We start from the raw sequence: 26326 nt of genomic DNA on the forward strand, positions 1-26326 counted from the left end.
CTCCTCTTCTCCAAGCTAAAGAGCCCCAGCTCCCTCAGCCTTTCCTCATAAGGGAGATGCTCCACTCCCTTAAGCATCTTTGTGGCCCTGCGCTGGACTCTCTCTAGCAGTTCCCTGTCCTTCTTGAACTGAGGGGCCCAGAACTGGACACAATATTCCAGATGTGGTCTCACCAGGGCAGAGTAGAGGGGAAGGAGAACCTCTCTCGACCTACTAACCACCCCCCTTCTAATACACCCGAGGATGCCATTGGCCTTCCTGGCCACAAGGGCACAGTGCTGGCTCATGGTCATCCTGCTGTCCACCAGGACCCCCAGGTCCCTTTCCCCTACACTGCTCTCTAATAGGTCATTCCCCAACCTATACTGGAACCTGGGGTTGTTCCTGCCCAGATGCAAGACTCTACATTTTCCCTTGTTATATTTCATTAAATTTTTCCCCGCCCAACTCTCTAGCCTGTCCAGATCTCGCTGGATGGCAGCACAGCCCTCTGGCGTGTCAGCCACTCCTCCCAGCTTGGTGTCATCAGCAAACTTGCTGATAGTACACTCAATTCCCTCATCCAAGTCATTGATGAATATATTGAACAGTATTGGTCCCAGAACTGACCCTTGAGGCACTCCACTAGATACAGGCCTCCAACCAGACTCCGCCCCATTGACCACAACTCTCTGGCTTCTCTCCTTCAGCCAGTTTGCGGTCCACCTCACTACCCAATCATCCAGTCCACACTTCCTCAGTTTTGCCGTGAGGATGCTGTGGGAGACGGTGTCAAATGCTTTGCTGAAGTCAAGGTAGACCACATCCACTGCTCTGCCATCGTCAATCCACCTTGTTACGTCTTCATAAAAGGCTATGAGGTTGGTCAAACACGACTTCCCCTTGGTGAAGCCATGTTGACTGTCCCTGATGACCCTCTTATCCTTGATATGTCTTAAGATGGCACCAAGGATAAGGTGTTCCATCACTTTCCCAGGGATGGAGGTGGGGCTGACCGGTCTATAGTTGCCCGGGTCCTCCTTCGTGCCCTTTTTGAAGACCGGAGTGGACCAGTATTACTGGTGGACAAACAAGGCATATCAGAGAGATTGTACGACTTGTTTGTAGCACCACTAAAACCTGAGTCCCTGTTACCTGAGGGCTAGCATCAATGTCTCCAGAGGACAGTGCTCATCTTATTCTGGCTCTAGTGTAGGAAATAACAACTTTTATTGAGATGTTTTATAGTTGAATATTGGTTCTACTGTTACTGGGAACAAAATGATCTTTAATGTCCATTTAACCAGTCATATGACATAGAAGATCCCATGTTTTCTGACAGCTATTACAGATAGTTGTATTGTACTCATGGTCCTGTGGCAGCGTCATGAGATGTCATAAGCAGGCATATACAAAATTCCTCAATATCACACCATGAAAACACATGGTCTCAGTTGATTGATGGAGAACTGCAAGGCCTGGGGATCTGTTACCCAGTTAGTGACTTAGTACACTAAAATAAGATTCCCAACAGGATTAGCTGTATCACATAGCCTTGATTTGCAGCATCCTGCACATGGAATTGTCTGATCAGTTTTACTGTAAGTTGAAGCAGACACCTGCGGAAATTGGCAAACAAGTACAAAAATAAATCCAAGCTATTCTGGAGATCATGTCAGCTTCTAAAATATTGCTACACAAAGGCACACCTGGAATTTGCACAACCTTGGACTGATTACCAGAGGGACCTGTAGTTGTACGGTCAGGATAAATGAACAATGGCCCTGAAAGAAGATAAAATTGCTCAAAAAGTCAATCTGTCACTGCCTTCTTACCCTTCATACAGAGAAAAAAAAAAAATCTCATAATCCTGTATAAACACGAAATCACTTAACCAAACTCAGCAAAAATATTCTGGAATGTCTACTGCTGTTAAGAAGAATGATTTCATACTTCATAAGATCTAGACAGATATTTAATTTCTAAAATAAAGAAATTACATTCCAGCCTTGCAAAGAATTTAGGTGTGTCCTAAATTCTGTGCAAAAATGTTAAAGCTGTCCTGAAATCTGTGGAAAAACTGAATGGAACCAGGATTTCCCTATACTGAATTCTACCTTCAATTTTACAAAAGTTGAACGGTTCCAAGAAGGTTATCACTGAAGAAATAGCAACCCATTACCTTCCCACATGTGCAAAACTCTTTTCATGATGGGAAAAATGATCCTTCCAAAAAATCTCAGTGGCGTAGGAAAGACAGGAGTCTAATTCTACCAATTCAACACCGTAATACTGGCTTTAAAGGGCTGGAGCATTAAAGAACTACCAGCCTTATATAAACACAGCGGCTGAAAATATCTGTGCAAACCCAAATGAAAACAAAGGAGATTTCCATTGCCTTCTACTGTATTTGATCAGGCTCTTTCTGGATAGACATAAAAGTTTGTCATTCATATACAGATAAACGCAAGTCTTTGACTTCAAGTGGTTTCACTTATTTGGTTGTATACTGGTTTTCTTGTAACCACACACCTGTTTAACCTGTTGCACTTAAGTGAATCATTTTTTAAATGCTTGATGAAATTTTGCATCAAGTGCAATGTGAAAGGAAAACTATAGTAAAAGCCTGAAACTGTTTAAACAACAAAAACAGTGAATTTCATCTCGAGTCCTACCTGTTACTATTGCTTCAATTTCTCTTATCCCCCCTTCTCCACATACTGCGATTTCATCTGACTGATCTCCTCAGGCATTGTTTTAGGCATCCTTATTTCATTCTCACAGACACTGTCCCAGTTCTAGCATGTTGTTTTTCATGTATGGAAAGCACAGGGATCCGGACATTGGTATATCCTAATACTAAGTCCAAATACAGACTATTGTTTGCTGTAGGGAATAGACAACTCTGTAATGATGGCAGCAAGACAGCGGTTAAACTTGCACCCCCATTACTAAGAGAGATCAAGTAAGATGCATGTTTTTGATACAAGTTTACACATATGGATAAGGGGAGGCTGTCTTTACGGAAATAAAATAAGTTGGAGACATTCTTTAAATCAAGATCTGACACGTATCTAGAAGCCACATTACTTAATAAGTAAAAAATTATGGATGAAATTAATATAAGTAAGAGTCTTCGGCTCCATAATACAAAAGATCAGATCTGATTGTCGCACTGGTCTTCTCCAGACTTAAAAAGTAAGAATGCAATTTTAAATGAAAATGCTGAACAGAGAAAAAGTAACCCAAGAAGATGATTGTGCGTAATGTTGCGGCATAGAAAATATGAGAAAGTCATGTGCTCTTCCTCGGGGATTTAGACTTTACTCATGATCGCCACATCTAACAAAACCAGTATCTTTATTTTTAATAAGGCATCCTATTGAAACAAGAGAGCAAAATCTTCCAGTATCATTTTCTACAACAGAACACCCTACTATGAAGCAGTTCAAAGGCACTATAAAATCTAATATTGATGAAACAGACAGCCCTATAATTTTTCATGTTTTACATTATTTTCAGTGATGAACTCCCCTCCCCTCAGATCTCAGTGGATTAAGACAGACAGACAGACAGAAAGACAGACAGAAATTACCTGTAACCAGAGTCTGTCACTTGAGTCTGTTCCACCATTGGCAGTGCATTGAAAAGTAGCAAACTGTCCCGCATTGACTTCCACACTCTGAAGACGCAAGAAATGCGGAGTTTTTGCTGTTTGAAGAGGATAAAGTATTGAAGTTATGCAACACAGAACTACTGGCTATGAATAATACACTGAGCAAATTAAATATCCCTGCTTTAAAAGGTGCAAATCACTGACCACACATTAGATTTTAGGCTGGTTTACTTCCACATCTGGGAAACAGCAGAAGGGTGCTATTTAATTGTTCCTGCTGTGTAAATTATCTTAGCTCAGCATCTCTCTTGCAATAACACTCTATTAATCAAGACCATATTGGAAACTAATTATGTTTTGAACAAAAACCTATTAGATATACTTACACTATCAACTAGACAAAACAGTAAGATGTTCGGTGACATTGTCAGGCAAACACGTTTTTGTGGTTTGGGGTTTTGTTTATTTGTTTGTTTTGGGGGTTGGGTTGGGTGGTTGGTTGGTTCTTTTTGGTTTTGTGGGGTTTTTTTTGGTCGTTTTGGGGTTTGTGTGTGTGTGTTTTGCCGCCTTTTTTTTTTTTTTAACCAGGTACAGTGTCTATAGAAGAGATGCTGTAGAAACGTAGCACACCAAACAGGTAAAACACTAACACAGCCCTTCTCTCCAACTACAGCTGTATTCTTTAAACATAATTCTTTCCAACGACACTGCAGGAAAGAAAAAAAAAAGAAAACAAAAACACCCACACACACCAAAACCCACAATCGTTTTTCATTTAGAAAGAGAAAACACTCCCAGTAAAAATTAAAGCAATCCAGCTACAAATAACCTAACAAGTGAAATAGATATTCAAATAAGAACTATGTCCACTGAAGCAGGAAAGGTAGCATTAGATAGCATTTGCATTTTTGTTTTACTGGAAAGAATCAACCATGTGACAGAGAAAAACATAGAAATTTGATCCAGAAACCTGTCCTTGAAAATGCAGTATTCCCCAACCATTCAAATCCTATTGCAGGTAAGGGGACTTTTTGCACTAGCAGGTAAGCCAGGCTCTGAGTGTTGCTTTCAGACATGGAATGTTAGTACTGGCAATAAACTGGCAAACTAAATATACACTGTCTAGCAGAGCATCACAGCCATTCAAAGTGTTGATGACATTTTCTTAAAAGACCTTATGACTGGGAGAAACTGCAGTTTTAAGGAATTAATAAATCACCAGCTACCAGATTTAAAAAAAAAAAGTTGCTTAATATCCAGTGTCAGGCAGTATAAGAAGGAGGAGACGGAATAAAATATCCTGAATGAATACCTAACTATGGAAGGAAATATTTTATTAAACATATTATTGGGTTTTTTTCTTAAACACTTACCAATTAGAACAGACAGACTTTAGGCCAAAATAATGTTCTTCTTTGTCTATCAAACTATTAACATCTGACTTCTGCTTTTACCCCACTCTTTTTTTTCTTCGTCTTCCAAAACTCTAGAAACTCTAGAAAACTATGCCCTCTGAATTACCAGGTATTGCTTAAGTGCAGAGGGGCATTAGGTTTTAAAAAACAAACAAACACACACACACAAAAAACCCCATGCACCTGCCACAAGCCATCCCTTCCAGTTCTACATGCGTACTACTAGCTTTCTGCTTTGTCTTTGTCCGTATTACCCAGACAACTGCCTAGCCAATATTTTTCCGATTTCAATCATTGTTTAAAGAGTTAATAATTCCAGAATTATTTTTTCTGGCAATATACAGAAAGAATAGCATTATGAGTCTTGCAGAATTTTAGGGATATGGTAGTTCTATTCCAATTTTCACACTTCTTCAATTTTCTTGTAGACAACGTAACTGGTTTGATGTCTTAATTTCTAACATTTCAATTATTTCATCAAAGAACTGTTCATTAAAGTTTCTGCATTTCAACACTGTCACGTTAGAACTCTACACACTATGGGGTATAACTCAGTCTCCACATTAAGAAGAGCTGCTTGCAGGTTTTGAGAATTGATTGGTACAAATGCACAGATCAAACCTCTCAAAATCTATATAAGAAAAATTATTAAGCGGATAAAATGCTGCTTTAGACTTATCCTACATGAACCAAAGATATAAATTCAAAATGCAGAAGCACAAATACTGCCTAACAACATGAGAGTCTGCTGTGTTTATTAGAAGTAAGTGATTCAGAAATAACAGCTGCTGATTCTGCATAACTGTCTCTGTATTTGACGAAGTGTCTGTATCTTCTTGCCACTAACACTAAAACCATTTTTATGAGGTGCTGTAACTAACCGATAAACCACTTTCTATTTTGAATTGTGGCTCTTACAAGCTGCAAAGAATGCATTAAAGTACAGTATGGTATAAGAGGAAGGTGAACAATTACACAGAAGTTGGTGCCTTTTTCCCCTCTCGGTCCTTTGGTCAGTAAGATTACAACCTACAATTCCATGTAACATCTTAATATACCTTATTTAACAAATAGCAAATATGTGAAATAATTGTTTATTTAAGTAGTCTGTTCAAGTACATATGGATTACTATATTAAAGCTTTAAATTACAAGGTTTTGTTTTGACATCAATTTTAAAACAACTTAGGAGAGTTTATTACGTATCCTTAATAATGGGATACAGAAACATATCTGAAACATAAGCAAGTAAAACAGTGCAGAAATCAAGCCATCAACCCAAAGCACGATACCTGGGGAAGGACCCTAAGTAAACTTGCTTAGCAAAACCTCTCCCCTCAGCCAGCTGAGTTTTCTTCCTTCTAAGCCTTGGAAAAAAAATCGTTTATATTCAGGTCTTTTATTGCTCATCTGCTCTCACTAATGCCTCAGCTCATGGTTGTACTGAATTTCTGATGCCCATAGAAAACTGGTCAACAAATCTTGACGACTTTTATTCTGAAGGAGTCATTAGATGGCCCAGTGAGGCTTTGGGGCTCACGCCAAGCGCTGTACACACGGTGCACACAAGAGGTGTCTTTAAAGCCAAGTGCCAGTGCTCAAATGCCAGCAACACTTTGTACATGCTCAGCCTGTATTTATAGCACTGACATTATTTTCCGACATTTTTCGTGTCTTTTTCCCCACATTTATTGAGGCATCGTCGCGCATTCATTTTAGAGGGCTGGCTTTAAAACAGCAGATAGATACTTACTACATGGATGTCCTAAAACTTTTACTTCATCAATAGCCACATATCCTGGGTGACCTGAAGTGACCACTTCAAAAATGACCTGAGAAGCAAAAAGAGAATTTCTGTTAGCAGCTTTGTTACACAGGGAATATAAATACACTGTGTTATGGAAGAATACATCAACTCTTTTAATTAGTTCAGAACATCTTAAAACCAAAATATAACAAAATAAGACCTCAAACTGTGTTGTTATTATCATTTAAATGACCCAGAACGTAAATCACATCTTTTCACGTTTATAGTGTTTTTGGAGGTTCACAAATGTCATCATATATACCTCACAATGAGACATAACCAAATCCCCCCAATATTTGGTCTGCCAAAGTAGTTACCTAAGAATAATTTTATTTCCAATTATTTGTCTTACAGAGTAAACTACTGCTTTTATTTTTAAAATGTTAGTGCTGCAGTATACAAAGATCTGCATGGTATCAGACACAAACATACCTATTTTCATGAATGTATTTTCCATGCTCTTAATCTTCCACCAAATGTAGTGAATTAAGTAAAGCAGATCCATTTGTCATGGTTTGTTTAATGGCTATAAATAGGTCACAAAATAAATAGACCGTTCTTGTAGTTTGAATTAAGTATGCTCAAAAGTAAACCTCTCCAAACTTTGGCAGCCTTAGCTTTGAACATTCCAAGAACGTTTATGTGGAATAGAAGAAAATATGCCAGTAACATTAGAAGATACATTTGCAACCAATGCTCAAGAAGTTCATGCTCAAATCCAGGTTGTGATTTCATTATTTTTTTCAATACTTCCCTTTTGCTTGGAAAGTTAACTCTAATTGCCTCTTGTAACCAGTCTCAGGAAGTACACTGAGGAATATGAAGTTTAGAAACTATGCTATACTTGACCTTGGGACAGATGCAGAAGGACAGTACGTACCATATCTTTACTGCAGTTATTTCAGCCGAAAGAGAAAGATACAGAATGCAAACATGTCACAAGGATAACATGCAGCCTGTAATATTACATCGCAATTTCCTGGGGCTGAACAAACCCTGGCAGAGCACTGATTTTGATTTTAGAACAAACCTTGAGGTGAGCAAATTATTCACCACTTCTTGCCTCTGCCTTCTCCCATCTGTTGCATTGCTCCGTCTGTGGACACTGATCCTGCTCTTCTCTCCCATGTATCATCTTCCTAAATTCTGTCCATTTCTCCCTCTCAATCTCACTGGAGTGAAATTGCCATAAATACGGCTTTAACTCCATACGGATGACAAAGAAAAAACTACTTTTCATTCTAGTTTTGTCTCCTGTCCACACTAAAATTTCAACATGTGCCAATGCTGTCCCCAGGTGAATCAGGCAGCAACAACAAAATACAAGACAGCAACGAGAAAAATCTGAAAGCCACCAAATTTTGCAGAAACAAGTTCTGCAATAAAAGAATTGCTCAGCTACAAGTCACAGCGTGTGGCCTTCTAAATGTCCAACAGCATTCTGATGGCACTTGAAGTTGATATTGCTGATTCACAGCAACAGACTGGACAGGGGATGGACTTGGGTCCCAGCTTCAGCAGAGCATCCAGAGCAAGTCCATTCAAAATTTCAAAGCATCTCTTTCCTATAAAGAAAAAAATCGACGGGTGGAACCAAAGTCTTAGAAGATTGGGAAGCCATCAGCCAAACCAGTCGGAAGTTTTCTGCTAAACATATTACTGCCAGATAATGGAGAATTAACTGCTTTTTCTAAAGTTGCACAAAAGTGCCTTTTTTGAAGAATGACATGACTTTGAACAAAATCAAATACCTGAACTCCAGAAAAGAAAACACAGACAATACCTGAGCAGAAGATCTCAAAATAATTTCTACAATTCAAAAATGTGGAGCTTAGCTACTTGTTCTCTGAGAGGTTTTAAGTACTTCGTTATTGCAACACACTCACAGACAAACAAAGCTTGTACATTCTAAACACAAACTCCTTCCTACAGTTCACAGGCAGAAATTACAACCCTGAAATAACTGAATTGGACCCACACACAAAGACTCAATGAGTGATCTTGAAGAGGGTCCAGAGGAGGCCACCAAGACAATCAGAGGGCTGGAACACCTTTACTATGAGGACAGGCTGAGAAAGTTGGGGTTGTTCAGCCTGGAGAAAAGAAGGCTCTGGGGAGACCTTATTGCAGCCTTTCAGTACTTAAAAGAGGCCTATAAGAAAGATGGGGACAGACTTTTTAGCAGGGCCTGTTATAATAGGACAAGGGGTAATGGTTTTAAAATAAAAAAAGGGTGGTGGAGCACTGGAACAGGCTCCCCAGGGAGGTGTCACGGCCCCAAGCCTGACAGTGTTCAAGAAGAGACTGGACATCACCCTCAGACACATGGTGTGAACTGTGGGGTTGTCATATTCAGCAACAGAGCTGGACTCAACGATCCTTGTGGGTCCCTTCCAGCTCAGAACATTCTATGATTCTAAAGGAGGGGAGATTCAGACTAGACATGAGGAAGAAATTTTTTTGCAATGAGGGTGGTAAAACACTGCCCCAGGTTGTCCAGAGAGGTGGTAGATGCCCCATCCCTGGAGACATTCCAGGCCAGGCTGGACGGGGCTCTGAGCAACCTGATCTAGTTGAAGATGTCCCTGCTCATGGCAGGGGGGTGGACTAGATGAGCTTTGAAGGTCCCTTCCAACCCAAACTATTCTATGATTCTATTCTATGATCTAAGATACCCTGCTGTGTTTCTAAACATACCAAAAATGTCACTACCACAAATAAGCCAGGCAATATATCAAGAAACTGACAGCTGGACATACTATTAAATTACAATTATTGTCATTAAAGAGAGTATGTTCCAAAGAAAAGTAATCCAAATTGAAATATTGTCAGTTTAATCACGCTTCCATTAAAAGAATAGCCAAGCTGATATCAACTTAAATGATTGTTAAGTTTTGGTCTCTTCTGACATAAAACATGCAATTTTTAGTAAATGGAAAAGGACGTTACAGTCAGCAGTGACATACCATTGCCAAAGAGACATCGCTGATGTGCATTTTACTTCATATATTCAAGAAAATGACACCTCTTCCAAGTACAATATTATAACTTCCATTCTGTTCACAGGCTGTGAAATACTATCAACTGCTGTATCCAAATCCAGTATTTTGTTTTATTTAAATTAATAAATGAAGATTACGGACTAAAATATCTACCTAACTAATAATTTTCCCTTTTTACACTAAAAAAATTAATTTGATCCTACACATGACACGTTTCTGAAAGTCCTAATAAGTGTGCTGCACACTATAAGAATGTACTCAGGAATAAACCAAGAAACACTTCTAGTAGCTCATTTATTCATTGAAAAGCTTATATTAGGGCTGTCAAGAATATACACAAACCTGGATCAGTTTCGCTAGTTCTTCACTACAAATGAAACATGGAAACTTATTCCACGTCCATTTTTTTCCACCGTTTCACATTTGAAAAGTTGCTTGTCTTGTAGAAGTTAACATTTTTAGTCCCACCTCCAAACTTTGCCCTTCCTCACAGCTGACGCAAGACCCGCAGGCAACATAAAAAAACCACAGGGAAAACAGAGACAACACTCCAGCTCTGTCAGGCTGGGCAGCCCTTGGATTTTTCACCTATTATTCCTCCACCCTATCAGTCAGGAAACAACTGGTTAAAACGCTGAATTCTTCTGCTCAGGAAAAACTCTGCCGAACGTTGGCCCGAGAGCTGTTTTACACCATTCTCTCCCTCGCAGGGCTGCCAAACAGGAACCAGGGAAGCGGCTTAGCACCGCACTGTCCCTGAGCCCTCCCTGCTTCACTGAAGAGCAAAATTAGCTTTTCATTCCTGCCACTTCCCCTTGCTACGTATGAACAAAGAAAGGAGGTCTGCTCACCAACGTAAATGCTTACTGCTGAAAATGTGCAGCCCAAGATAACTTGGCTGTTCCAAAGAACAATAGAAATAAACAGCTTTTATTGCCACACAACCTCACTCCGTGAATTCCTGCCTTTGTTGTTGCAAAATTACAACGCTTTTAGTCAAAAGGTGGATTGTACCTAATATAAACACTCTCTACTTCACACGACTTAAAAATAGAACTTTGCAAAAACAAGAAAGAGAAAGGAGTAGGATGAAAGCTGCTTAACGTCAGGCTGCGGTCCTGCTCCCCAGCAGCCCCAGTGAGTGTGCAGTGATGGACCAGTCGCTGCCCACAACAGGTGCTGTCTCTCCCCTCCACCTGCCGGGCCTTACGGTCTTTCTCTGACTGTATTTTACAAGGTGTTGGGAACAGGCTCCCTCTAGAAAATGGGCAATGTTTTGCACCCCTGTGGGTTGAGCTCTTTTCCCCCTTTTGACTTGTCCTAGGACTGCCTGCTTTATCACTGGGACACGATCACAGCGACTGGTGCCTTCTCAGAGCCTTGTGAAAGGAGGTTCCTGACCTGTGCTGCTCAAAACACGGTCAGGCCACCCTGACTGGAACTTTGCCTTATGCCATTTCACTCCCCACCTCTTGCTCTTATACAACTACCATTTGGCACTCACGCATGCACTCAAGCACATTAACCAACATTTTGGTGGTTGATGCCAACCTGAGATTCCAAAGAAACCTCTTAGAGGTGAGCAATACTGAAAACTGAGCTCTTGACATTAAGGCTTATTAAATCTTTTTCTTCTCTGTTTTTAAACCAGCTGTTGTCTTACGTTTCTCTACTGAATGCCCAGAAGCTTTCTCGGGAACAAGGGACAGGAGAAAATAACAGAGCCTTGTGCGTACGACAAAAAGCACACGCCTGCTTACTCTTGGCCATTTTTAGCCCACTGAGTTTTTTAAATTTAGGTATGCGGTCTGCCCTGGTGCATCCTTCTCAAAATAACTATTCCCAAATCACCCAATTCAATGAAGAAGAGCTATTTAAGATGCCTGACACGGGGCTGTGATTCGAATTGCAATATGCATTTCAAAGTTTCTTTTGAGTTCAAAGCGCAGTTCAGGAACTGTATGCGTGCAGCTGAAGGCAACACACACAACACACAAGAAAGTGAGCCTGACCTTTGCTGCATGAGAAGCTTAATTCTCCGTCCCTGCTGATGACTTAAGTACATTGCATGAGCCAAACTCCAAGCAAAGCATGTACAAAGCAGGTTATGAAACAAATAAAAGTTTAAGTCCAGATTTGAAAAGGTAGGTTGGATGGTCTGCTTTTCATTCCCTAACTCCTAATTTACAGGGGAAAGTGTCAGAATGGTAAAGGGTAAATCTCATCTCAGTGTGAAGCGATACCATGTAACTCCTTTGTGTCCTTACTAAAAGAGACCAGGAATTAACTGCCAGGCTCTTATCCCATTTTCTCATTCCAGCTACATAGCAATTTATGTTTAAAGAAGGTGCAGTGGCATAGAGAATAGCGTTACTCCACTGGAAGCTATTTTTAATCCTTTCAACTCCATTTCTGGATTTTAAAACTGTAGTGTTTGTTGTTTTATTTAATCAAGATTTGTTTCAGCTCACTGCTGCCATGCCTGACTCCCAGCAAAGTACAAAGCAAATAATTCAAAATATAAAAACTGATAGGGGGATTGTGCGTAACTTGCGATGGTGCTGTGCCAAACTGCCTGCTTGCAGAGCTAGGAGCTGGAAACACAAGCTCACCAGGCTCAGCCCAGTAGTGGCATTTTGCATATTGTAAAGTTCCAAAACTGGAATGCTTCAAAACAGAAAATCTATTTTAAATACTACTAGTTGGTCTGGTCCTTCTAGGAGAAAAAAAAAAAAATACTCCCCCTCACCCTCCAAACAGAGAAAATAACGAAACAACCCTGAAATCAACAGATTTTCCTCCTACTAAAAGATCCAAACGAGGCAGGGAGGGCGGGAAATCGAAATTTTTAAGAAAATAAAAACAAACCCCCAAAGCCCCTCCCACCCTCTCCTCATTAGAGGAGCAGCCTTTTCAGGACTGACTTTTATCTCAAAGCATCAATTTTAGAGCCTCTGGACCTACTGAAACTGCTCCCCAATATTCTAAAAATGAGTCCACCACTACCCATAAAAGTCTACATAGCATTTAATCCTCTTTTTCTGTGTACATCCTAATTCTGTTCAAGTAAGGAGGAGGGTGAAGGTCTTGGCAATTATGCAAAGCCTTGTTTTGTTTGCAGGCTGTCTCTAATGGGATGATAAACTCCTTGATGCTCTTGCTTACCACGCACCAAGTAGACAATAGCTCAGCAAAGCAAATAATTTCTCCTGTGACCAACGATAAAAAAAGAGGAAGCCAATACTCCCTTAGGGGAGTGCTCCTAAAGGGATTTTATAATACAGAAAATAAGACTAGCTCCTGTAGAAATATCCCAGCTACTTTGACACAAATAGCTCAGAGACCAGGAGGCACAGCAGGAAAGAACAAGCTGTGCAGGTTACCTTCGACCCTCAGGAGTTCAGCAGCTTGAACCCATGTTCCTGCAACTATATGTAATCAGTAACGGGACTGCAATGTAGACATATCCTAAAGTCAAAGGCAGATGTTAAGTAGTAGCACTTAGAAGACCATTAATTATGGAATTAAGTATACCCTTAATCACCAAAATACTTGACAATTTAAATTCAAATAAGCAGTAACTAAATTCAATTAGCGTTGTTACACGCAGGTTATCATTGTGATTTATATAAGTAGTACCGCTTTCATATGGGGTGAAACCTACACAAATAGTTACCCAGTAAAAAGAAAAGTGTATACTAAAAGAAATTAATTACTTTATTCGGAGACTGTACTTCTAAAGAGTCAATTCTACATGGAAATCCAACATGAAAGGTATTAACAAGCTTGCATTACTGGTACTACAATAATAAAATACTGTTAATTATTAAATCTTTTGAATACTTTGCATATATGCGTTAATAATATGTGGTTTACACAAATAAATCTTTAGAAGTTGGATTAAAATTCACTCCACACTACAAAATCTAATTTCTAGTCAGCTACCATTAGTGGGAGTTATTTTGCCAATGTTTTTCACGAATCAACAGCAAAATAGACCAACGCCACTGTGTTTTTAACCATCCTGAGTTGTATAAATATTATAACTCTGAAATGTTATAATATAATTTCTCTTCAGAGTTCTGTAGTACATTGTGGTTTCATTTGCAGCTAGACACTTTGTAGGTGTCCTATAAATGGAAGGGAATTATAAGGCATTCTCAAACAGGCAGATGGGTATGGCTTTGCAATTTAAAACACAACCAAGAAAATCACGATTACATTGCTTTGTCCCTTCATCTACTAATGCTGAGACTTTTCCTGGAGATTACTCAACGGGAAACTACCAACCTTCACACATCTTAGTGGCCTTTTCTACATTTTGTTAAATAACATCAGATGGCCTCAGAAAATCCCTGGGAGGAAGTCTTGTACATTTTGGAGGTTATGCGAGAAACTCATGGATTTGTGCCAAAAGAGGATTGAGTTTGGAATCAAATGAAGAGCAGTGTAGGAAACAGACCTGGTGCTAGACACCTGTCAGGTGGGTCCTCTGCCTTCTCCCACCATACATGCAGTCATCTGAGCTCTCACCTAAATCGGACGCACATTCTCACAAGACCCATATATACCCTCTCTCGTCTTCCTGCCCTTTTCCCAGCTGCTTCCAGCTAACTTCCTGCCTCCCCCCAAAACAGACTCTGTGACAAAGAAAAAGCGGGAAAACAGATGAAAAGAGTTCAGAAACAATGAGAAATTACAAGTGTCACTGGGTGAGCGAGGAAATTGCACCACAGATTCCTGACAGGATGGAGGCAACCAAAATGGAGACAAATGACCGAAAGCTGTCAAAATGGAGACCGAGATTCCTCAAGAATAAATTAGCTTATCTACAGTGAAACCAGTGAAGTTACATTATTCTACACTGGTTCCTTGGACTGCCACAGATATGACTATAGCATAAGACATTTTGGCACATCAGCTAAATTGCAATACTTAACCAGGTATTACTTCAGACCATATCCTGCCAACGAAAAGAAAATGACTTACTATACTCCTCAGTGAAAGAAAGATTACGTAAAAATTTCTGTATTTCAAGAGGCAAAGAGCACATGGAATCCATTACAGACAGACTCAGGTGTCTGCTATATATTAGCTGATGAACGATAATTTGCTAAACTGCAGTATATTATCCAAGCACATAAGGGTTCACCTACAAATAAGGGCGAAAAGTCTACATGGTAGGTCTCGAGCATAAAGTGCACCAGAAAGGTTATCTTTCTATTTCTATGGCCAAATATGCAGGTTACTCAGATATCAGTTAGATGTATCATTGTTAGAAATCTGACACAGATTATTACTAATATCAATAACATTTAAAATGGTCAGAGCTTGCCTGTATTTTCTTTAATATTAGCTTAAATTTACCAGCCAGTCAAGGCTGCTTCTGTTAAAATTCCCCTGTCCACATTAGCATTTTGGTTCAGAGCTAGAGTGACATTTTGAAGCAAAATCCTCGTCTTCACTGACTGCTGGTTCACAGAGCAATTCTGTGCCATAAAAACCAGACTCCTTTCAGAAGAAAGGAAATCGGAAGCTCCTCTGCTGATTCACTCCAAACCCAGATGAGGACATTATGGTACAGACTTAGGCATGAGCGACAGTCACATATTCACCCAGATTCGCTCCAAACCCAGATGAGGACATTATGGTACAGACGTAGGCATGAGCGACAGTCACATATTCACCCAGTGTCTGCGAAAAGTGCACACACCACATAGCACTCCCAAACCATGCAGCACGCTCGCAAACCCCTCCAGTAGATCCCATACTACAAATCACCCAGAGTTATATCTGATGTCAGCCATGACATTGTCTGTGAGATGTTCTACTGTTCTCCCACCATCTACTGAGACTAACAACACAGACTGGTCCTCATTTCAGCCCCAATAGAAAGGCTCTTTGGCATCACCAGAAGGCATTCTCAACACCAGCATCAGATTGGTAATGTGGAGCCCACAGTCTTGAAGTAACATCATAGAATCATAGAATATCTTGAGTTGGAAGGGACCTATAAGAATCATCAAGTCCAACTCGTTGCTACTTGCAGGACTACCTAAAACTGAACCATAAGACTAAGAGTGTCATCCATACACTCCTTAAACTCTGACAAGTATCAAAATACATCTTGCCCTTTCACCATGCAAGATGTAAAGGTATGGCTAAGCCAAGCTTGAACTCCGGGAACAGGACACAGCCTCATGCTCCAGAGAGGCTGGTAGTACACAGCGAACCTCAACTCTGCTAATATGTCTGCTCTTCTGGAAAAGGTGCCAGTATTTCCAAGTCCATGGCCAGTTATAGGAGATTCGCATCACGAGTCCTCCCAGTGAAGTTTGCTGAGATGTCCATAAACTTACTGTGAATCCCTTCCAGGAATCCCCAACAATGCAATTGTAGGAATTCCTATTCACCTTGGGCAGAGCACAGATGCAAATGTGGACCCTGTCAATACTCCCTACACAACCTAGGGACATACTATCAGAGGCAAGAGGAAATGAATGAGTGTGCTCTTCTGGGTGTGCAAGTTTTGCACCCACTGCCACATACCCCTGTTCCAAGGACAAGATGATCCTGGCACTTCAAATTCATCTTTTGGACCAGGACTTTCTGTCCCTTGTGGGTGATGCAATCACAGAGGAAAAGAGTCCAGAAAGGTCTTCAGCTTGTTTTTTTCCTTAAAAAGGGTTCAAAAGAAATGGCTTCACTTCACTTGAGACTTCCACACAGATCACCTGCTGCAGTCCACCATAACCCCTAGAGTACCTTGCAGTGGACACTGCCAAATTCATAATGAGAGTATGACGGGACAGCAAACACCTGCTCACCCTAAGCAAAACACGCAGGAAGAAAACCAAGGCTCTGCCACTGATAGTCAGAGCGCTCATGTAGAAACTGAGATGCTGTCACCTCCTGGGATGACACTGTGGAATGACAACATTGTACTTCCTAGGGAGGTCTGCAAAGAACCCCCATCTTTGAGACAGCTTTTCTTCAGAAAGCTTCAAACCATAAAGTATGGTGACAATGCTCAGCACAGGGGACCAAATAAAATCCGAATCAAAATTTCCAAACTGCAAGTGAAGATGAGAGAAGTCTCAATAACACCTTTGATCTACTGGTCTGCTCTTACTACACCAAATTTCTTGCTTGTGGAGACATAGACTGTATTTTCATGGGAAGAAGGAGAAAAACTGTTGAACCACTATACAACAGTAAACAACTGCATAATCTGTAAGCTTTCCTACAGAAAAGCAGCACTCTAAGGAACTGTCAAGTTAAATTCTCCCTAAATCTTTAGGATGTAATCAGAAGCCCATTCCTACGATAGCTACTGTTATGACGACTACTGGACAGAACAAATGGATATTGCATTCAAACTGAAGACTCAAACTGAGGATTCAAAGGATTCTGCTGGATCTAAAGCAACAAGTATCGCTGATCTAAATCAAACTTGAAGACTCTACTGCAATAAAATCTATTGGCAATCAGTTCCAGCATCCCTAATGAACTGAAAGAATGAGTGAATTTATTACAGAGAAACAGAGGTAATTGACTGAAATCAACGGCAAAATCTCTAAATTGTTTCAATATAATTATTTCATCCACATTTAAAGCATGTGTGTGTGTGCGTACATTTTATACATTTCTATAAATATATGCAAATATTAATATATAAACACAGCCATATATATGTAAACAATGTAGCATCATCTACAAAAACATGAATAAGATAAAGATCAACAGAACACACTGAAAGATATTTTCATTTAAAATCAAAATGATGATTAATAACAATGTGGCTATTATGAGAAACAAAATTTCACAAAAAGTAAAACATACCTGATAAAAATTGGGCCAGAAAGTGCTAATTGCCAGTTCTGCTCTGTTCCAAGTTGCAGTGATAGATGTGTTCCAGACTGGATTACCAATAGGACCATCATTAACTTTCACATATATATTCAAAGTGCCAGGGCTAGATCCACTCTTGCTTGAAACATAATAGTGGAAATCAATACAATGCGTATCATTTTCTTTCAGATGGGGCAGCAGGAGGTGAGCTTTCTGTCCTGCAAATCTCCCAGATGTATTCACCAACATGAAAGAACCTGCAAAAGAAATTCACTAGTTCAATTTCTTTATTTTATTTTATTTTCCTCTCCCGAATATGATGATTTGTATTAAAGCATAATAAAAAAATCCAATAATTTTGCTCTACCGCTACTAACATAACAGCAATTTGTATTAGGTAGGTATTTAATCTCAAATTACTTTTGAGAATCTCAAGATTTTTTCCAAAGCTAGAAACCATGAGAAACCTTATTTTACAGTTGGAGAAAGGAAGAGACAAACAAACAAACAAAAAATCACTGACGTGACCTGCACTGCACGGAATCTACAGATGTTACAAGATTGTAGGTCCCAACTATCCAAGCTTTTCTACATACAAAGTCTCCACTGGGTTGCGTGGCAAGGTTTTAGTGTTGGGGTGGCTATAGGCATGTCTTCTGTGAGAAGATGCTAAGTGGCTAGAAGCTTCCCCCATGTCCAACAGAGCCAATGCCAGCCGGCTCCAAGACAGACCTGCTGCTGGCCAAGGCCAAGCCCACCAGTGACAGTGGTAGCGCCTCTGGGATAATGTAGTTAAGAAGAGAAAAAAAACCCCTTGTGCAACAGCAACGGTGGGAGAGAGGAGTGAGAATGTGCGAGAGAAACGGCCCTGCAGACACCAAGGTCAGAGAAGAAGGAGGGACAGGAGGTGCTCCAGGTGCCGGAACAGAGATTCTCCTGCAGCCCATGGTGCAGACCATGGTGAGGCCGGCTGTCCCCCTGCAGCCCATGGAGGTCCACAGTGCAGCAGATCTCCACCTGCAGCCCATGGAGGACCCCACGCCGGAGCAGGTGGATGCCGCAAGGAGCCTGTGACCCCAGGGGATGCCCGTGCTGGAGCAGGGTCCTGGCAGGACCTGTGGCCCCATGGAGAGAGGAGCCCACACTGGAGCAGGTTTGCTGGCAGGACTTCTGACCCTGTGGGGGACCCAGGCTGGAGCAGTCTGTTCCTGAAGGGCTGTACTCTGTGGAACAGACCCATGCTGGAGCACTTTGTGTAGAACTGTAGCCTGTGGGAAGTACCCACATTGAAGAAGTGTAATTGAGCCTGGGAAGAAGGAAGGGGTGAGGGGAAGATGTTTTAAGATTGGTTTTATTTCTCATTATCCTACTCTGATTTGGTTGGTAATAAATTAAATTAATTTTCCCGAGTCGTCTGTTTTGCCCATGACAGTAACTGGTGAGTGATCTTATCTCAGCCCAGAAGCCTTTTGTTTTATTTTCTCTCCCTTGTCCAGCTGAGGAGGGCAGTGATAGAGCAGCTTTGGTGGGCACGTGTTGTCCAGCCAGGGCCAACCCATCACGAGAGTCGCAATAAAATTGAGAAGAATTATATGTGCTCAGATGGTGGAATGTGGGATGTGTTCTCGATTCCTTAGCCTTACTCTAGCTAATCACCAGCTACGTCCTTGACTGATTTAAGTGTGACAATTGTTTCCTGGCCTCAAGAGCTGAGAAAAGAAGGAAGAAATTAAAATACCCAGCAAATTGGTAAGCTTTACAGGGGGAAAAGAAAAAAGCGGGGGAGAGGGGGGACAAGAGAGGTGAATTTTAAACTATGGTCCCAACTTAAACAACAAACAAAAAATTTAAAGGTATAGTTTAAATAAAGTTACATTCGAAGAACTCTCACATGAACTTGAATGACTGTATAGACATATTACATTAGAAAAATACAACATGATTTTGAAGGCATTCAGATTTCTGGCTTGAACAAACTCAAAGGAAACAATTCTATCAATACATATACTATGATACCATAGAAGGAAATAAAATTCAACACAATGTCTACTTTGGAAAGAAAACATATCAATAAAACACACGAGGTAATTTAAACCTTGCGTTTTTCATAAAAGTCAAGAAATGTATATTACAGGTACTCTAAGTGCTCTAATAAAAATATAAGCACTCGCATTTCTCAAACAGTTATTAGAAAACTTTTGGGTTTGTTTTTATTTTTTACTTTGATAGGTGATGATGCCTTGGAATTTCAACAAGATGCAACCTCTGAGGTAATTTCTTGAAATGGAATGTGTTTACAGAACCGTGGTCAAGACTGCACCTTTATCTTAAATAGCTTTAACTATTCAATAATACAGCTTTGGAGTCACTTTAAATTCTTTATCAAGCATAACTTCTCACTAATTTTCATTCTAGACATCATATCTGAATTTGTAAAATTGACAAAAATTGAAATTAATCGTGATACATGAAATCTGAATGTTTTACTTCCTAAAAGGCATTATTCTGTATTAAATTTACAGACTGTTAGTTACTGTAACATATTGAGACAAATTCTATTCGTTACTAACATAAGATAGAAGTCACTGAATGTGTTTTCCGCACTCTCCTGGAGAAAAACTATTATTTTTAATTTAGCAGAAGGGAAGAAGGCAAGATTCACGCGCTTTTCCATGCAAGGACTGGTTTCTACAAGTTTCTGATTACACTCTACTCAAATGGGTATCACTCAAATGTATGTCACACGTCTGCAACATTTTATTTCTTGCTGTGTTTCAGTATTCTGAAACGTAGAAAGGCCATAATCAGAAGAAAAAAGGACACACACACACATGTCCACTATTCTAGATACAGCAGCCAAGAGGTAGTAATGTTGCTCCTAACCCACTGGCACAAGTATAGGAAGGAATACTCTTTATTACTACTTTTCACACGTGCTCATCCTGTTTCAGCCTGTCACAAGTCCTCATTTTCATACAGAATGCCCTGTTTGTTTTTGATTTGTAATACAAACATCTTCAAATACTCCAACGCAGAAAGAATAGCATTTACTTCCACAAAGACAGTAAGAAGACTCTTGTCTTTATCTTATACAGAGGAGACTAATCAAGTTACTAGACTTTGGTCTTCCCAATACTTTCTTTAATATGATGGCTCCTAAGGTGTTTGTGGTCTTGGGTGGATTGAAGTATAAAATTCTCCTGTTGTTTGCATTTTTTATCCTGTTGCTCAGTGATTAACTAAGATGCTGAAGGGTGAAGAATAAATAGTCACTCAGCTAGAACAAGAGTTAGTCCTGGTATATTACTTATAACACGTTTTTCCATCTTTATAACACAATAAAGGGTTAAAAGTAAAACCCACAAAAATATATTTGGGTACAAAAAGGAAGCAAATAAATTTTGAATTTAGCCACATGGATCTTTACTTAAAATAGGCAGGAAAGAAACAACTTTTCGTTCCATCAGATAGGACATGCCCTGCCATTCAATCCATTTATTTAAATTTAAAATGTAACCCCCTTAAAATAGTTATAATTTGCTAAGTTATCAAAACAACACTTAGAGCATTCAGGAGATAACTAAAAATTAACTGGCAAGCTTTTCTAAATCTTACCACTGAGAACACCATGGAGAAATGTGCATCTTTTCTTAGCCACCTTAAAATTTAAAATCGGTTTTATATTCAGTGCTGCTAAGAATCCTACAGATGTTGACAGAATATTTTTAAGAACTATTTAACTTATAGCATCTTGATTCATGCAGTAGGTATCGCAAAACCAAACCATGTGAAAAATTATCAGTGGATTAAGAAAAGGAACATAGTAAACCTATTTTGAAAATCAGTCTGTAACTCCTTTGTTTGAAGTGAAAAAGTACAGAAGAATGTAACTATAAACAGAATAAATCCTGCTTTCCTTTTTGCAAGAAAAGGGAATCTCTAAAGAGAACTAAATTAAGCAGCAGCATGTCATTTAGATGTGCTGGTTTAGTTTTTCTGCTAGAAAGCGTCTGGTAAGCTCTTAGTTCATTGGGCAAGGATTAGGACGTAAATGCACCCTTTTAATTGTTTGACTAAACTGTTGTCCGAGTCTCAGGATATAAGACACTTATCAGTGCCGTGACAGGTAAACTACAGCATGTAGGGTCTTTTGGGATATTCTGATTTCCCACTTGGGAAGGTCTCCACAACTGATGCTTTCAGAAACTGCAGTTTCTTCTGTTCCAGCACACCCAGAGCAGCACCCTCATTCATACAACTTTTAACAGAGGTGAAAACCAAAAGGATATTCAGCCATCTAGCGTGACCTTCTAAACCCAGAGCCGATTAAGTAACATGTAATAGCTTGTTGTATCAAACACAGTAACTTCTATTCTAGCCTAGGCATAGCCTCTAGATGGTGTTTAAGGAAAACTTTCCTGAAGAAAGTAGACATCTAGATGATGGATCCAGGAAAACCCAACTGTAAGAGCCTGGTTTCAGAAGAGAACAGACTTCTTGCACCAGACACGGGCACAGGCCATGACTTGTGTGCATAAGAACGAAATCCCAAGGTGCCTGTACAGTAACCTATCTAAAATCAGTGTGTTCAATGCAGAGCCATTTCAAGCCACCCAGTGAAGAAAAACTGTATATAGATACATCTGCAACATGACTCATCTTTGAAATGGCATCCTTTTTCGAGGTACAAGAAATTGCTCTGTCTGCCTAGACTAGCTATCACTGCTTTTCTGAAGATAAATGCTTAAGTCTCTTCTTTCAATAGGCCAGATGAATGTGAAACGTGGACACAAGAAGTCTCAGGTACACACAACCACCAACAAACGGGCAAATCTGAAGTTCGGATGTCAGACCTCGATGTTTGTGGGGGACTGACAAAGGTTAAGCAAAAAGAAAACACAAGTAATAAACTTCACGGCAGTGCCCACTTGGTGTCTTAACACTTTATTAGGCTTGTCTTTGAAAAGCTGCCATCTCATGAAGGAATTCAGTATTTAGTTTGGCAGTATCTGTTTTTCCAGGCATGTGAATTCTGATAGAGATCAGCTCAGCTTCTACATCTACTTTTAACTATGGATGTCCCCACAAGAAAACTAATATGTATTGAAAAGGCATAATCATTAGACAGAAATTATTATATATATTTTACTTAAAGCCATACAGTGTGCATAAAGAAAAGGTGGATTGAATCCATTAAAATATTTCTCACCATTTTTTTCTAATCTAGTCAACTTCTCTTCAGTGTCAAGTCATGTAAAAGTTTTCATTTTCAACTTTTACTATTGTCATCAGGTAAATGGATTGCTGAAATAATACTATGTCAGATAGTTATATATCTAAAGCATGTGGATAAACTAAATACACAAGTAAACACTTAATTTTGACAACAACAACAATAAAAGAGGGTTTGTAGCCACCACAAAAAAACCCCAAACAAACCAAACAAACAACAAAAAAAAAACCCAAAACCAAATCAAACCAAAACAACAAACCACCACGCATACTTTCTTACACTGGATCAGTTCTCTGGGATGATTTATCACATATTTTGGCACATGAGAAATACATGCAATAAATATCTGCAACTATTCACTGGTATGTCTACTAGGAAACGTTTATCTGCCAGGAAACAAGGATTCAAGAAGAAAACACATAAAATTATAATCAATTCAGTACTCATTCATAAGAAGTGATAGCAAGGGCACATATTACTATAAATATATTCTTTCTAAAGTGACTGATTGCCCTAGATGTACTTTCATGTCTAAACACAGTCAAAAAGTTGAAATGGGATTTACCTGTGTTCAGTGTTTAGGTCTGTGTTTAGACACTACATGCAATTTAATAGTTTGAAAATACACACTGAAATAAAACTAAGAATAAAAGCTAAGGTAGCTGATGGTGCTCAGCATTCACAAAATTCAGGCTTCTTTAATCCACAAACTTGCTAAATCATCCATACATCATAATTTTACCCAGAGTTGAAATCAACACACTTGTGGATTTGCTATAGTTTCCTGTTATTCTTTACAATTCCTCACTGCAACATGTTCCAGCAGTAATTCAGCAAATATTTTGTTCATTAAAATATTGATTCTAACGAGATGCGACACTTGAAAAAGAAAATACAGACTAGAATTGCTCCAGAGTAAACGGGCAAAGTAACATCCTGGTAATTCTCATTAGCATCAGTGGAAATTTTCTCTGAAGTAAGCATAGAGGAAAATGAAATTTTGTACACAAAAAGATGCCCAAAAGATAGAGGGACACAAGAACAAAAAAAACCCACAAACACAAAAAACCCAAAGTATTTGTTAAAAAAAAAAAAAATCTGACAACTAGAAAAACAATGTACTGTCCTACAAAAATGATGGAAAAGGCAGAAGAGAGATTTTCCAATCACTTCTGCAAGTTTTCACCATGTCACATCACCTTGTTAAGAGACACTTTTTATACTTGGAATGTCAAATGCAATGAAACTGAATGCAGTATCATTTTTCATGCATGAAGAAAATCTGACCAGTAAGCAAGCGAAGTTACTTTGTTGATTTTTCACCAGTCTTATACATGGTTGAGGACAAACAATTCGTTTTCCTTCCAGACTGTGACAACAGACACGACCTATCCAGGTTATAATCACAATCCTATTGCAATTTCATTGATGCAATAATAAATATAAGTTTAAAAGTACCACTGTTTAACTTATTTAGGCATCAGTATTTGTTGATTTTGACTCCCAGTATTTGAAAAATGTGCTAAGCGAAAGAAATCAGAAAGTCTGATTTTAAGAAAAGATATTCTATGTATTACCTTATTAACAAAACACCCTTCAGGCGCATTAACATCTCTCTGTAAGGCTGAAAGGTACCAAAACCACATTTTTATAAAAAATGCTGTGATTAGGTAGATACAAAGGGTTACTTTTTATTAACAAAACAGCATTCCCTGAATGCCAGCCCACCCTACTGCCAGCACTCACAAGGGGCAGGTGCCTTTTACCAGCAAAACGCCACTTTCTGTGAGGGCTGTGAGTGCCCCAGACTGCGCGTCTGACTGCCCGAGATCCTGGAACTGCTGCACAGATGCAGACAAACTGTAAGGCTCAAGCCTAATGGGGCCCACTTTCAAACAAGGCAGAGTCAATATATATGTTCTTTTATTCATTTTATTTTATAAACATGTGCATGGGCCATCTTGGAAGCACTGCGGAAAGCAGATGACCTGAATTTAGTAACAGCCAGCCTTGGGCTTTAATTCCCAAAGGTAGTAAACCGCAGAGTTTTTGTCTTCAGTATTTTTTCCTACTATTTACTCACTTCACAGATAAAGGAACACACATTTTCATGTAACATTTGAAAATGATGGAGCTGCTGTAATTTGCGAAGCCTCCCAATGCACGACCAGCACTACCTAAGGGAGTTGGAACTTGTGCTCGGAGGCAGCGCTGCCGGATACTGTGCAGCAGGTGACCGCGCACAGACATCAGTGCCGCTCGCACCCCTGACCTGGCATCGTGAGCTACGCCAAAATACACCAGGTGAGAGCCCTCCCTTCAGTTCCTCAACTAACACCCATCAGTTCTGTTCATTAACTTACAAAACATTCTTCCCTCAGGTGAATTTTAAGCCTTCTTTTGAGCAATATTTACTCATATTAAATTTCATGTGATAATGCTAAACCATTATTTATTACCAAGCCTAAAAAAAGAATCACCTCAACTTTCAAATTGTTTATCTTCCAATTTTTCAACTAGTAAAACTCTTGGAAAAAAATCTGTTAAACTACTCCATCATAAATTCTGCATACTGTTTGAAAATATCGATCCACTTCTACACATAGTGCCATCTTTGTTTTAGCAGAACGACTAATAAGCCTAATAAGCCTTATAATTCTTTCACCAAATTCAATTCTTCAAATTCTTCCTCATCTTATCTTCATAGATGTGTTTTCCATTATTTTCTTAGAAATCGTTTTGATCAAACACAAACATGAAATCACAGATTTCTGATTCATGCATTTCTGCAGTCCCTTTTCCCATACCCAGTAATACCTAGAAGAACTGTTTTCTAATTAATGCTGTTTGGTTTTTTCAATCCTTTTCAATATTTAAAGAATTTCAATATTTAATGAATTTCACTATTCATGCTATAGTCTTTGTTCTGTTTCCTTCATGACTCTTCTACATTTTCAAACACTTTATTGACCTTTTAGAGGCTGTTTCTTATATAACTAATATTACCTCTTTGCAAAAACCGAGCAATGTACAGAATTCTATACAATGTTCACAAACCATTACAGAAAACAACTGCATGTGGACAAATTCTGAGTGATCTGTCTGAAGTCTCATATTCAACTTCTGAACCAACCATTGCATTTTAGAAAAAATAGAAAGCAATGTACAAAAAGGCAAATTATCCACGTTAAAGTACTCCTGATGTTAATGAACAAAAATAAAAATATCCTCTGGTGCAGAGCTAACTTGAAAATAAAAATACAAAGGTTATAGGTGAAGAAAAGGAAATGAAGTGAGGGAGGATTTCAATTAATGGAAATTAGAGAACAATGTGGATCTTTCCAAAGTCTCCTTCCCATAAAGTAATACAAAAAGGAACTGGACTTGTTTCTACCCTCAAGCTTGAAGAGCAACAGCCTTTAAC

General features: G+C 39.2%; 1 protein-coding gene across 7 annotated transcripts in view; it reads right to left on the minus strand.

Moving 5' to 3' along the window:
- The window catches only part of PTPRM (protein tyrosine phosphatase receptor type M), a 472021-nt gene that overhangs the window by 302817 nt on the left and 142878 nt on the right, over window positions 1–26326 (minus strand). For all 7 annotated transcript variants that reach the window (XM_065629988.1, XM_065629983.1, XM_065629982.1 and 4 more), the window contains exons 3-5: window positions 17661–17926; window positions 6763–6841; window positions 3575–3690 (exon numbers count right to left, since the gene is read on the minus strand). In XM_065629988.1, coding sequence (XP_065486060.1) covers window positions 3575–3690; window positions 6763–6841; window positions 17661–17926 — 461 coding nt within the window. The remainder of the gene's footprint in view (window positions 1–3574; window positions 3691–6762; window positions 6842–17660; window positions 17927–26326) is intronic.

The sequence above is a fragment of the Caloenas nicobarica genome, chromosome 2 (genome assembly GCF_036013445.1).
Source record: "Caloenas nicobarica isolate bCalNic1 chromosome 2, bCalNic1.hap1, whole genome shotgun sequence".
Classification (NCBI taxonomy): domain Eukaryota; kingdom Metazoa; phylum Chordata; class Aves; order Columbiformes; family Columbidae; genus Caloenas; species Caloenas nicobarica.